The sequence below is a fragment of the Macadamia integrifolia genome, unplaced genomic scaffold (assembly GCF_013358625.1).
Source record: "Macadamia integrifolia cultivar HAES 741 unplaced genomic scaffold, SCU_Mint_v3 scaffold3491, whole genome shotgun sequence".
Classification (NCBI taxonomy): domain Eukaryota; kingdom Viridiplantae; phylum Streptophyta; class Magnoliopsida; order Proteales; family Proteaceae; genus Macadamia; species Macadamia integrifolia.
This window is the reverse complement of record NW_024869547.1, coordinates 1-12,468: the sequence shown is the minus strand read 5'-3', so window position 1 is coordinate 12,468 and position 12,468 is coordinate 1. Positions and strand designations below refer to the sequence as shown.

The 12,468-nt window shown below is 38.7% G+C and overlaps 1 protein-coding gene and 1 long non-coding RNA gene across 2 annotated transcripts; one reads left to right on the top strand and one right to left on the bottom strand.

Annotated features, from left to right (window-relative positions):
- The first annotated feature begins 279 nt into the window (after positions 1–279).
- Positions 280–1,519, top strand: LOC122068166. Its single transcript, XR_006136998.1, has 3 exons — positions 280–351; positions 759–861; positions 1,343–1,519. It is a non-coding gene; the product is annotated as an uncharacterized LOC122068166 (long non-coding RNA).
- A 7,836-nt stretch (positions 1,520–9,355) lies between these two features.
- LOC122068167 (beta-glucosidase 18-like) lies at positions 9,356–12,463 on the bottom strand (the record flags this gene model as incomplete). The annotated part of the gene is made up of 6 exons (XM_042632031.1): positions 9,356–9,765; positions 11,125–11,233; positions 11,347–11,449; positions 11,556–11,805; positions 11,899–12,014; positions 12,386–12,463. Coding segments are annotated over 6 exons (885 nt in total), but the record flags the coding sequence as incomplete, so codon positions are not given.
- Positions 12,464–12,468: the final 5 nt, after the last annotated feature.

Genomic DNA, 12,468 nt, shown 5'->3' with positions numbered 1-12,468 from the left:
CAATGGTTACCTCATCCGTCTCTCAATCTCCACCGCAGCACCGTCACATCTTTGTTTTCATCTCATTCTTGTCTGCTCACCAGACTTGGGGACGTCTATCTAGTAAAAGCCTCACCACTTCTAAGTGAATTCCAAACCCTAATTCTCTCTCTCTCTCTCTCTCTCTCTCTCTTCACGCCATAGATCATCTGTCAGAGGAGTTTTTCTCTGATTGTATCTAACTGCCCTCTCTGTGTTAAAATTTATAGCTCATAACTGGTCAGAAGACTCAGAACCAGAGCCCTAGCTCTTACAGCAACTCGAAAATTCTTGAAGAATTAGGGCTTCTCCCGCATCTACTTTTGGTTTCGGGTGAGACATCCTATCGATCGATTTTTATGTTTTACTTTTCTTCACCATCCCCTCATGTCTCATGATCTCATCTGAAAATCCTTTTTTTTTTTTTTTTTTGTTTGCAACACTTTTGTTTCATAGATTTGGATTTTTTCTTTTTAATTGAATGAAATTTGTGAACTCACGATTTCAGTTTAACACTTTAACTACATGCTTACAAAAGACAAATGTCTTGTAAATTTCCTTTAACTACTTTAAGGTTTTTATTTCGAATCAAAAGAAAAAAATTGAGTACAATAGCCTCTGTGGACTATCGAAGTAGTAAGGAGTAAGGCCGTTTTCTCAATGGCCATTGCTCCTTTTTGCTAGTGTCTTTCTAACCATATCATCACGTAATTTATTTTCACACTATCCATTCCTTCCAGGTAATTGTTGAGGAACTAAACTGTGTTGCACAGAGTGGGCAATACAAAACTTGCAAGAAATTGGAGCAATCAGAAATAAAAGAAAAACGACATCCTCTATTAAGTAAGTCTACTACCCCACTTGGTTGTTTCTATCACTGTGTTATTCTCCTCTAGAGTTTATCATGGATGATTCATGTTCTGGATCAAAATGTCTTTTCTGGTTCTGTTCTTTTAATTATTAGAGGTGTTATACCTCTAGCATATCGGGGTATTCAAACTTAGGTTTATCAGATTAAAATCTCTGTATCAGCACAATAACCGAATGAGTTTCTGCTATTATGTTCTACTCATAATGCAAAAATCTTAGTATTCTTAGTATGTTTTCTTTGGACTGCACATCAAGAGAGGTTTCCTTGATCATAAGGTGTAAATGACCCATGCTATTGTAAAGGCTATGCATGTTGGTGGGACTTGAAAACTTGATTCTTTAATTATCCAAAGGCTATTTGCTTATATAATGTAATTATTAATATGATTTATTTGTTTGTTCATATGAAATAATTTTTATGTTATTTTTTTGTGTTTCAACTTTCAACAAATAGGAAAAATGGGAAGGCAAAAAGATAAGTTTTGGCAACATGCTGAGCCACTTGATAGTTCACATTTCAAATGCAAATTTTGTGAAAAACAAGTTTATGGAGGAGTCACTCGCCTCAAGTATCATTTAGCTAAGGTTAGTGGTCATGATGTTGCCCCTTGTGAGAAAGTATCTGATGATATCCAAGCAGAAGCTCTTCTTGCTATTAATTCTGAATCAAGTAGTAAAAAGCGTAAGAGTTGTACCAGTGGTGAAAGTATAGTTGATTCCTCTCCTTTGACTCCTTTAACTTTGCATCCCTTGGGCTAAGTAGAGATACCTACTTGTGTGCCTCTCTCTAGCTTTATTCCCTTTAATTTGGTTTATTTTATTTCAGCACTTTTCTTTTACTTTTTTCTTTATTGCCTTTCTTGGAGTATTTAAATTCCTAGATGATGAATGGTTAGGGTTAGAAGTAGATCACAATCATTAATTCGCACACTTTTGCATTACTAGAAGAAGCTAAAAATAAAGTGGCTGCCTCCTTGTGTTCGACCCATAGCTATGATGAACCGTACGCTTGTGATTACTTTTAAATCTCAAATAAGTTTTTGGCGTTATTGCCGGGGAGACAGTTCCATGTTATTTTTCGCATTCTTTTGATAAATCAAAGTGCTTTATTTTCTTTTTCTTTTATCATTTATTGAATTCTTAAGAAGAAGAACTTGAAATAATAGTTGTATCGCCGGAGGTCGCCAAGCCTCAGAGTATGGTAAAGACAAGTTTCGCCCTGTAGCAGTATCTCAGAAATTGAGGAACCCCTAATCCCTGCCATTAAGCTCGCAAAAAGCCAAAAAATTAAAAAAATATATATTTTCCATTCTTTTGTGCTTGTGCTAGTCTTATCCAAGGTGTAGGTAGTGTTCTATTGCATGAGTGCTGGGTGGGTATGTAAATACTGTGAATCAGTTAGAAAGGAGAAATCCAACAAATAGGGACCTTATACATATACTCTTATCAATACCATTCATTATGGGAGACCTAGACCAACAACAAAACCGTCCACCAAAACCCCCTCCTACTACTCTGAAAGATAGGTTCTACCCTGCTATAATAGCCCAACCTTCCTGCATAGTTCTACCACATGGCCAGGGCAATAATTATGAGCTCAAATCTTAGTGCATCACGATGTTGCCCCACTTCCATGCGCTGACCTCTGAGGATGCATATTTATTTGTAAGGGAATTTGAATGAGGTATGTGTTCTAATTAAGATCTAATAGCTTTCTGATGATGCTATTAAGCCTAGGTTCATCACTTTTGCATTGAAAGACCATGCTAAGAAGTGGTTGTATGGGTGGGTTACCCACAAATTTCATAACCACATAGGAACAGTTCATAGTTGTCTTCCTCAAGAAGTTTTTCCCAACTCACAAGACCAATATGTCACACCCCGTTCACCCTGAACCGGAGCGGTGACCGAGTTAACACCGGTTAACCCAAACCTGCCAGGATCATCAGATACTGTATTCCACCACAGCATACACACACTAACATCAATTCATCATATCAGCGGAAGACTAAGTTTTTACCTGTACATAATTCTCATATACCTGATACCCAAATGATGATATCATAATTATATACATTTGGACCCGAAGGCATGATATATACACAAAAAGAATAAAGTCCATGTATCAAGTATATACAGGAAAGTATCAAAATCATCAGAGTACACAGCCCCGCATCGGTATCAAGGCTGGAGCTCAGCTCGGCCTCAGAACCGCTGCCCCGCAACACAGCTCTCACACGCGCAGTCTACGCCGTGCTCAAACTCCTCAGGGGTCCACCAGTCCTCCTCAGGAAACTCGACTGTGAGACCCACCCCCTGCTCCTCAGATGCATGACCTGCAAAATCATCTAAAAAGGGGTGTACACGTGGAATGAGCTCACTAGCTCAGTAAGTAGAGAGGTGGACCACACACAACAGTCCACACATCACACCACATCATATGCACTACATGCCATGCAAGTCATTTTAAATCACATACCCCTAATCAACATTACTAAGTCTTTGGTTTTAGTGCTACTACAACCACAGTGCGCGTATACTCCGGGTACGAGCCGCGAACTCCCTCCCGCGATACGCCCATAGGGCTGTTGGAGAAGGACCACCGTGAGTACTCGGAAAAATGAAGACAATGCCGTCCACCGGCTCTCAACAGAAATGTAAATAAATTAAATGACAGTGCTGACTCCAGCAATTTAAAAGCAGTACGATTGGCCCTCTTGAAATACCACCGGGGTTGCCGGCTGTCCTACACGACTCGCCGGGCGTAATACCTAACCGCCACAGTGTCCGACAACCGCGACCCCTGCTTCCCCCCAAATGGCAACCCAACACCTTAACCCCTGTTGGGAAGGGTCGTAGCACGGGATGGTGAGAATCCTAATACCGCATGCTCCTATATGTAGTACGACTGCATAGTGCCTCCGTGTCCCATACCACGGGCCACCAATGCATTCGTTTCCAAGCCGACCACGGCATCTAGTCTATCAATGCATTATGCAACATGATGTACACATTCGACATATAACATCACATTCAATTTGCATTTGAAAAGTAAACATAGCATAAATGCACATCAATGAGTGAAATGACTAATCTATATAGCATATTCATGATGACATGACTAAATTAGATATAGTTATATGAATGCCAAACAAATGCCTTGAAATAGGCCAAACGTCCTCTCTCCACTTACCTGTAGCGTACAAGGATTCCCGCTCGGTACGGGTGAGATCCGGAGCGAAACGGGTAGGCTTTGGTGAACCTAACAAAATTGAGAGGGGTTAGTATTTCACCATTTTAGAATCAAAATTAATGAAATCCGACGTCAAAATCGTGTTTAGAACGTCGAAAGAAGGTCCCACGTCCGATTTGGGCTCGATCGGACCAAAAAATCACATTCTGGCCACTCAGGTGGGTCACTCAGGTGGGTTGTCTACCCACCGGTCCTACCCGCCGGTTTTGGACCCACCGGTCCTACCCGCCGGTTTGGCCAGAACCCCTCTGGTCCTCTCAGGTGGGTGACTCAGGCGGGTAGGGACCCGCCGGTTGCACCCGCCGGTTTTGGCGGAAAAACCCCAGTTTCTTCTCAACTTCCTCCATTCCTTGGGGACCCAAATAGGGCTTTTCTCAACCCATTCTTCACACCTTTAGAGTCCTATAGGATGGTTCTAGCTTAGATTTAAGTTAGATTCAAGTGAGGGGAACCATCTTACCTTCTTTGTCCAAGAATGACTTCAAACCCTCCAAATCACTTCCAACTCACAATGCTCCTTCTACCTTGTCAATATCTCTTCAAATCCTTCAAGATCAACACATAAATCATCTATTAAACCTTAGATTCATCATTTCAAAGGGTGTCTACAAGATCTTAAGAAACCATACTCGAATCAAGGGTTTAAAGCGTGGGTATGGTGAATGTTCATAAAACCCAACTTTTCTTACCTCCAACTGTAGATCTCGAGTTGAAGATTACTCTCCCGGCACCGGAATGGCAAGATCGAGCTTCGGCGCCACTGAAATCCTCCCTTTCTTCCTCTTCCTTTCTTCTTCCCTTTCTTTTTCTCTCTCCTCTTTACTTTTCTCACCAAACGTACGGGGGTAATAAATGGAAAGAAAAGAAATCATAAAGCTTTATATACTATTCCTACTTAAGTGAATAGTGATGGATGGGTCACTCAGGTGGGTAGGTGTACCCACCTGTCATACCCACCCGAGAGTCAAAACTTGGGATTTTGACCGGGCTCGGACCTCGGCTCAAACCCCACCCCAGGCATACATTGTAGCCTACGTATATATCTTAAAATACAGATATAATACCTGTTTTATCCGTACATAGCCTTATGGTAGGTGCACGTACACGGTTTGGGCACTCCCGTCTCTTCTGGCACTGGCTCGGACTTGTCGGGCCAGCCGGTGTTTAAGGTCACCCGTGCCATCATAGCCCATAAGGAACCCGCTCTAACATCCTCTGGCTCGGTTCCTGCATGGTTAAACCGGTTCAACCGCGAAATCAGACCGGGTTTAAGAAGCGGGATATTACATAAGGGATAGCAGAAAATGCCCTCAGGAATTGCCCAAATGTTAGATAAAATCTCATGCATAAATTGTGCACTTCTTTTCTAAGAAATCTTCAAAACTTCTACTGTCTTTCTCAAACAACTCTGTCTCTTAGTCTCTTCAAAATCGCTTTTTTCTCTTAACTCTACTATACACTTCCAAAATATCTATTCATTTTCTACAACTCGCTAAGAGCCCGTTTGTTTAGAAGGGGTTTTGATGAGGTAGGATTTAAGGGGTGGGAGAGTTGTACTTATTTTTCCAAAAGCATGGTAAAGTCATGTGTTTGAATATAATGGGGGTGGGAAATACTCTAGACAAAATTGGAATATGAGCTTTCCTGTCTACTAATATGGCTTTCACCCCATTCCCTTTCAAAGTCCTACCAAATTGGTGGGACTTTGTGGGGTGGGAAGTCATTGCAATTAATGACTTTTTTTCTTCATTCATCTGTTCTCTCTCTCACACCTATGTGCTAACCAAACAAAGTTGGGGTGAAAAAGTTCAACTTTCCTCCAACTTAACTTCCCTGCCTTTAACCCCACCTACATGTGGGACCAAGTAGTCAGACATTCCCGCTCCAAACTCCCTTCTAAAAAACATGGGCCTAAAGGAAAATGATGGCAACTCATGTGACACTTGACTAGCTCTACATAGGGCTGGACTGGGCCCACATGGATCAATTTTCGACAATATTCCTATTCAAATCATCTTAAATGGAATAAATCTTGCCTTCCTGAACTTGGTCTAATTCGATCAAAATTAGTACACATAGAATCAGGTCAATCAGAATCACCTCCCCATCAATTCCAAGTTGATTATATCAATTCTGTTCCAAGTTTTAAAACCATTATGACAACTGCCTGGTCTATTTTCCTTTGGCTAGTGTACTTCTTAAGAATCCCATTATCAAAATGGCCAAACCTTGAATATATGTAAGGCAGGCTCATATTTGTTCAGTCATTGGTAAGAGGGACGTCGAAGAAGTGGGTTTGACTCACATAGCCCTGATGTGGTGAAAAAGACTGAAGAAACGAGTTATGCCATGTGCTTAGATCGTGGTACCTTCTTTCAAAATCCATTCCAGGCCTTTGTATATGGGATCAACTCATAATGAACCATGCACCTATCTTTGCTATTCGATGGTCATGAATCTTTTCTCTTGACTTTGTACCAATTTTTCTTAGTTGACTTCTTAAGCTCCATTTGGTATCGTTCTAAAAAAAAATGTTTTTGGAGTTTTTTCGTTCTGTTGGAATGAATAAAAGGAATAAAGTGTTTGGTGCACTTATGGTCTGTTTTTGTTTTTTAGGAACAAAAAGTGAAAAAAAAAAAAAAACTAAAAAAACGAGATTGGACTTCCCAATTTCGTTCTATTTTACAAAAAAAGGAACTATCATTCCCGATAAAAATCTGAAATTTTGAAACACCATTTTTTCGTTTAAAAACGACATTATGATATAGAAACTGAAATTTTTGTTTTTGACACGAAACGTCGTTTCTATTAAACGGGGCCTTAGTCTTTGATCGATTTGGCTAGAGCGGTTCAATTGGCAATTGGTTTGGTTTAGCATGCGGGTATCATCCACAGTAAAATGCATTTCCTTGGGCTATCCAAAGTAGAGTTGCACCAACTAAAGCTATAGATGCGTGTATGACTGACATTCAAAAACATTCTTCGTCTTGAAGGTTTGCTAGTAACTACGGTCGGTTTGACTACAAGGATTACATAGATGCTAATTTGGATTATACTTTTTCAAAAACAAGAAAAAAATACTAATTTGGATTATGGTGTGTGTTTGTCCTCGAATAAGGGATGACTAATTCCCTTTTCCATGGAAAGAAACTGATTTTACGAGAGTTGAATGTGGCTAACCATTTTCCTCATCCTAATTTCCCACCTAATCTCTAGGTTTGAACGTTTGAACTTTGAGGCTAACCAAATATGGGATTAACCAAGCATATAGTTGCAGGAGCCTCATGCACTAGATTTTTTTTTTTTCCTTAAAATTGTTTGTTAGGGTTGAAAACAACTCTCATTTGTTGACTGTTATGTAATGATTCACATTGAAATTGTAGTGGAGTTTAATGGGCGACTTGATCTTGTAATGTTACATACTTGAAATGTAGGATCTAGATCCTCTCCAATGCCGGAGGGTGCCTAGCACGCATCTAGGTGAGTAACTGAAGGAGCTCCTTTGTGCTAGATGTACGTTGGGAACCCTCCGTTATTGAGGATTATCTTTTTCTTGTAATGTTACAGCTTTGAGTTGTCTGTGTTTGTTTCTCTCTCTTATATGACTTGAATGTCTGTAACTCTCTTTTTCTACCTCATTTCATATTGTTTTGATAAATAGTAGGGAATCGATAACTAATTCCCTTTTCCATGGAAAGAAACTGATTTTATGAGAGTTGACTGTGGCTAACCATTTTCCTCATCCTAATTTCCCACCTAATCCCTAGGCTTGAATGTTTGAATTTTGAGGCTAACCAAATATGGGATTAACCAAGCGTATAGTAGCAAGAGCCTCATGCACTAGATTTTTTTTTTCCTTAAAAATTGTTTGTTAGGGTTGAAAACAACTCTCATTTGTTGACTGTTATGTAATGATTCATATTGAAATTGTGGTGGAGTTTAATGGGCAATTAGATCTTGTAATGTTACATACTTGAAATGTAGGATCTAGATCCTCTCCAATGCCGGCGGGAGCCTAGCACGCATCTAGGTGCGTAACTGAAGGAACTCATTGGACCTAGATGTACGTTGGGAACCCTCCGGTATTGGGGATGATCTTTTTCTTGTAAAGTTACAGCTTTGAGTTGTCTATGTTTGTTTTCTCTCTCTTATGTCTCGAATGTTTGTAACTCTCTTTTTCTACCTCATTTCATATTGTTTTGATAAATAATAGGAAATCGATGACTAATTCCCTTTTCCATGGAAAGAAACTGATTTTATGAGAGTTGAATGTGGCTAACCATTTTCCTCATCCTAATTTCCCACCTAATCTGTAGGCTTGAATGTTTGAATTTTGAGGTTAACCAAATATGGAATTAACCAAGCATATAGTAGCAGGAGCCTTATGCGCTAGATTTTTTTTTCCTTAGAATTGTTTGTTAGGGTTGAAAACAACTCTCATTTGTTGACTGTTATGTAATGATTCATATTGAAATTGTAGTGGAGTTTAATGGGCGACTTGATCTTGTAATGTTACGTACTTGAAATGTTGGATCTAGATCCTCTCCCATGCCGGAGGGAGCCTAGCACGCATCTAGGTGCGTAACTGAAGGAGCTCCTTGGTGCTAGATGTACGTTGGGAACCCTCCAGTATTGGGGATGATCTTTTTCTTGTAATGTTACAGCTTTGAGTTGTCTGTGTTTGTTTTCTCACTCTTATGTGTCTCAAATGTCTGTAACTCTCTTTTTCCACCTCATTTCATATTGTTTTGATAAATAGTAGGAAATTAATGCCATGGGAAAGGTATACCCAACACACTAGGAAGATGTTGGCGGTGAGACGATTGCAGCGATGGGGCCTTGCGATGAGGCAATTGCAGTGGCTGGGAACGATTTGCATCCCAGAAATGTGGGGTACAAAGAAGAAGAAGAAGAAAGGGATAGGAGCGGGTGGGAGAAGGCAGGTGTGGGATAAAACTATCAAAAAACTCCTCAGTTGAGAAATGAACACTATTTTAGGTAGTTTTGTAAATCTAAACTTAAAACCATGCATTTTTGTAAATTGAAACATAGGTTGGATAATTTTGTAAAGAGAAACCAAAAGTGAGTAATCATATACATTTCCCTAAAACGAATTGATGGGACCCATATAATTGTATAGCAATTGAAGGTGTAAATCCCCCTCTCAAGCCCAAGGATCATCATCAAATTCCCCTCTGTAGCTAAAAAAAGAGATTCAAAACTTAAAATCAAAGTGACTATTATAACTTCAAAAGTAATCGCAAAAGGACAAATTAATGAAGGCATTGTAAATTAAGTTACAACATCTTAGCCGGTTCAGTTACATTCTAACAGACCCATATATAGTACAACAATATATAAAAACACAAATAAAATAGTTGAATAGCACATGTGGCTACGAAGGTAGATGCAGTGTTCTTCCGACTCTTCCTTGACTTGGTTTTTGTTTTAATATCTTCACTCCATTAAGAAACTTGTGGTACCAAACTGCAGATTGTTTTGGCGTTCTCTCTAATGTATTATAATCCACATAGTAAATCCCAAATCTCAAAGTATACCCATATAGCCATTCAAAGTTGTCCAGAAGAGACCATATGAAATAGCCTCTCACATCAGCACCATGCCTGCAAATATGCATAACCACCTATTTGTAAATGCATTCATAAACTGCAAATCTCAAAACAACCTCACAGCCCATACGACAAATGATGTGTGTGTGTACGAGTGTAAGGTACATCCATATATAAACGTTATACCCAGTGTATAAGACTCCTGCCACGGCAGGGTCTGGAGAGGGTCATAATGTAAATAGTCTAGTCTAATTTCTTGCGACGTATAGAGGCTCTTTCTTGACTCAGATCTGTGACCATTAGGTTGCAAAGGGAGCAAATAGAGAGGAGGATTTGGAGGAAGGTGAGTTGGCAATTATTCCATATATTAATGACGTAAAAAACGGGGAATTGATGGGGAGATTTTCAAATTAGGAGGAATTTCATCATCAAGATACGTTGTTTCCCTCTTTGGAGAAAAATCAAGGGAGGAAATGTAGGATTTGAATTTGGAGGACAAAGTTAGTAAGAATTCAAATTCTAATGTAGAAATGTCTGAGGTCGTGGAACGCACCAAGGGACGAGATATTATCTCCAATTTGAATCTTATTCAGGATTTTCTTAACATTGAAGGTCGGCTGGATGATGAGGTGGCAAAGTCAACATACTTTATTAAGCAAAAGTGGGGTGACTCAACCAAGGAAATCTCTTATACTAATATTTTGACCACGGTTTTGCCTTCCTCAAAAAGTCTGGTGGAGAATATTCCTAAAAGCGACAATGTTGACATGGCAGATGGAGAGGATAATGGTAGGTTGATTCAAGATTTGACTCCCAAATCTCTAGCAGATGCGACTTATTTCAAGGGAGCTGAAAATCTTGTAGATTTTGTTATTTCTTCAGAGGAAGAGGCAGAGTTGAATCATAGTGAGGAGGTGATAGATCAAGTTGAGTTAAACCACAGTGAGGAGGTACTCATCAAGTTGATAATATATAGGGTATACATTTAGATTTTTCAGAGGAAGCATCAGAGTCATGAGGAAGGTGGCCTTGAAGTCTTTAGAAACCTAACTTATCCAGTAGTGAGAAGCTTTCTGCGAAGAGTCATCACTTGAAAAGTGCCCCGTATTTTCTTCACTCCGTGATTGGGTTACTTAACTCTTTCATAACATCTTTCATAATTGTTAAAGCTTTTCTTTCTATATTAGATGAACTGTGTTTCACTGTTTGTCCTATTTGATTTAGGGACCTCTCAACCTTTCTTTTGATCTGCCCAAGAAAGTTGTAGGGGTTGCCTTAATCTGTATTTTTATTATTCCTTAATACATACAAATTACCTATAAAAACAAAACAAAACAAAACAAAACAAAACTTTACCACTGGGCTAAGGTCCACCCTTTGTAAGGTACACCTATATAAGTTTTGATGAAATACCTCACGGCCATAGCAAGAGAATCTAGGTAGCAAGTCAGATACTCTATCCTAGCTGTGTCATTGAGCAAATCTTGCATAGGAACATCTTTATTGCTTGCCTGTGAATATCCTGCAAAGCATGTATCAGTTCTTGCACATCATCAAGCACATCTATATATACAAATTCTTATAATTTTGAGGAGATGATTCATAATTGAGCATTCTCTATCTTTAAAGTCTTACCATTTTCTGTGATGAACATTGGAGTATTGTTATATCTTTCTTTGAAATACATAATGATCTTTTCCATGCCATAAGGAACCATATAAAAGTCTGGCGTTGCTGTCTGGAAGGGGGGGTAAATTAATCCAATTGTTGGAGAAAAATATAGAGAAAAATCAAGATTTAGTAGAATATATATATATATATATATGAACTAAAAAAAAATTTACCGGATCTCCAATAGGAAGGCCATCTCTTTCCCCTGTGGTTTGCACAAAGGAATCCCCTCGAGAAGTACTAAAGTTGCATTGAGAGAACAAGCAATCTTGTGCGTAGAGAGTTGTATAATGGTTAATTCCGATAAAATCCAACTTGCTTTTTAATTTTTCTTTATCATCTGATGAAAAGATTGGCAATCTTGAACCTACTATTTGACGCATTTCTGGCGGGTAATCACCATAGATTATCGGATCCAAGAACCTAAACACATCAAATTAAAAGAATATATTTTAGTGAAAAAAATTGGAATAACTTTTGGCATATAGTTTAGAGGAAAATTTATCTCAATGTTACCACGCATTGTCGAAAGCGAGAGCCCGTTGAACAGCTGAACGATCTGTTGGGGTATTTCTGAATGGAACATACCATACTGAACTCATTACCATTCCAATAATACCACTTTGATTAACCTTACAAGAATGCAAAGAAATTGCAAATTAGTCATTTAGCTAATTAGATAAAATACCAATCTTGGCAAAGAGAAAGTTTTCCCATTTTATAGATCTGAGTCCTTTGATTAGTATGGAGAAGAGTAATTTCGTTATCGTGTGGGTGTTAATGATGACACAAGAGTCCAATCATAAGGATTACATCACCAATGATGTAGAGAGTCTCTTCTCAACGTATGAAGGAAAACTTAATACAATCTTTAATGTAAGAACCAAAATAACTTACCCAAGATTTATTAATATGATACACAACTAGTTTAATTTAATATAATGATTCTTAATAACATTCTTAGCTAGCCAACTTCTAATTAATATGTAGAATAGAATTATACCTGATAACTTTTCCTATAGATGCTAGCTGCAGTGGCATGAGATAATATTATATTGTGTGCAGCAAGATATGGCTCAATAGCTG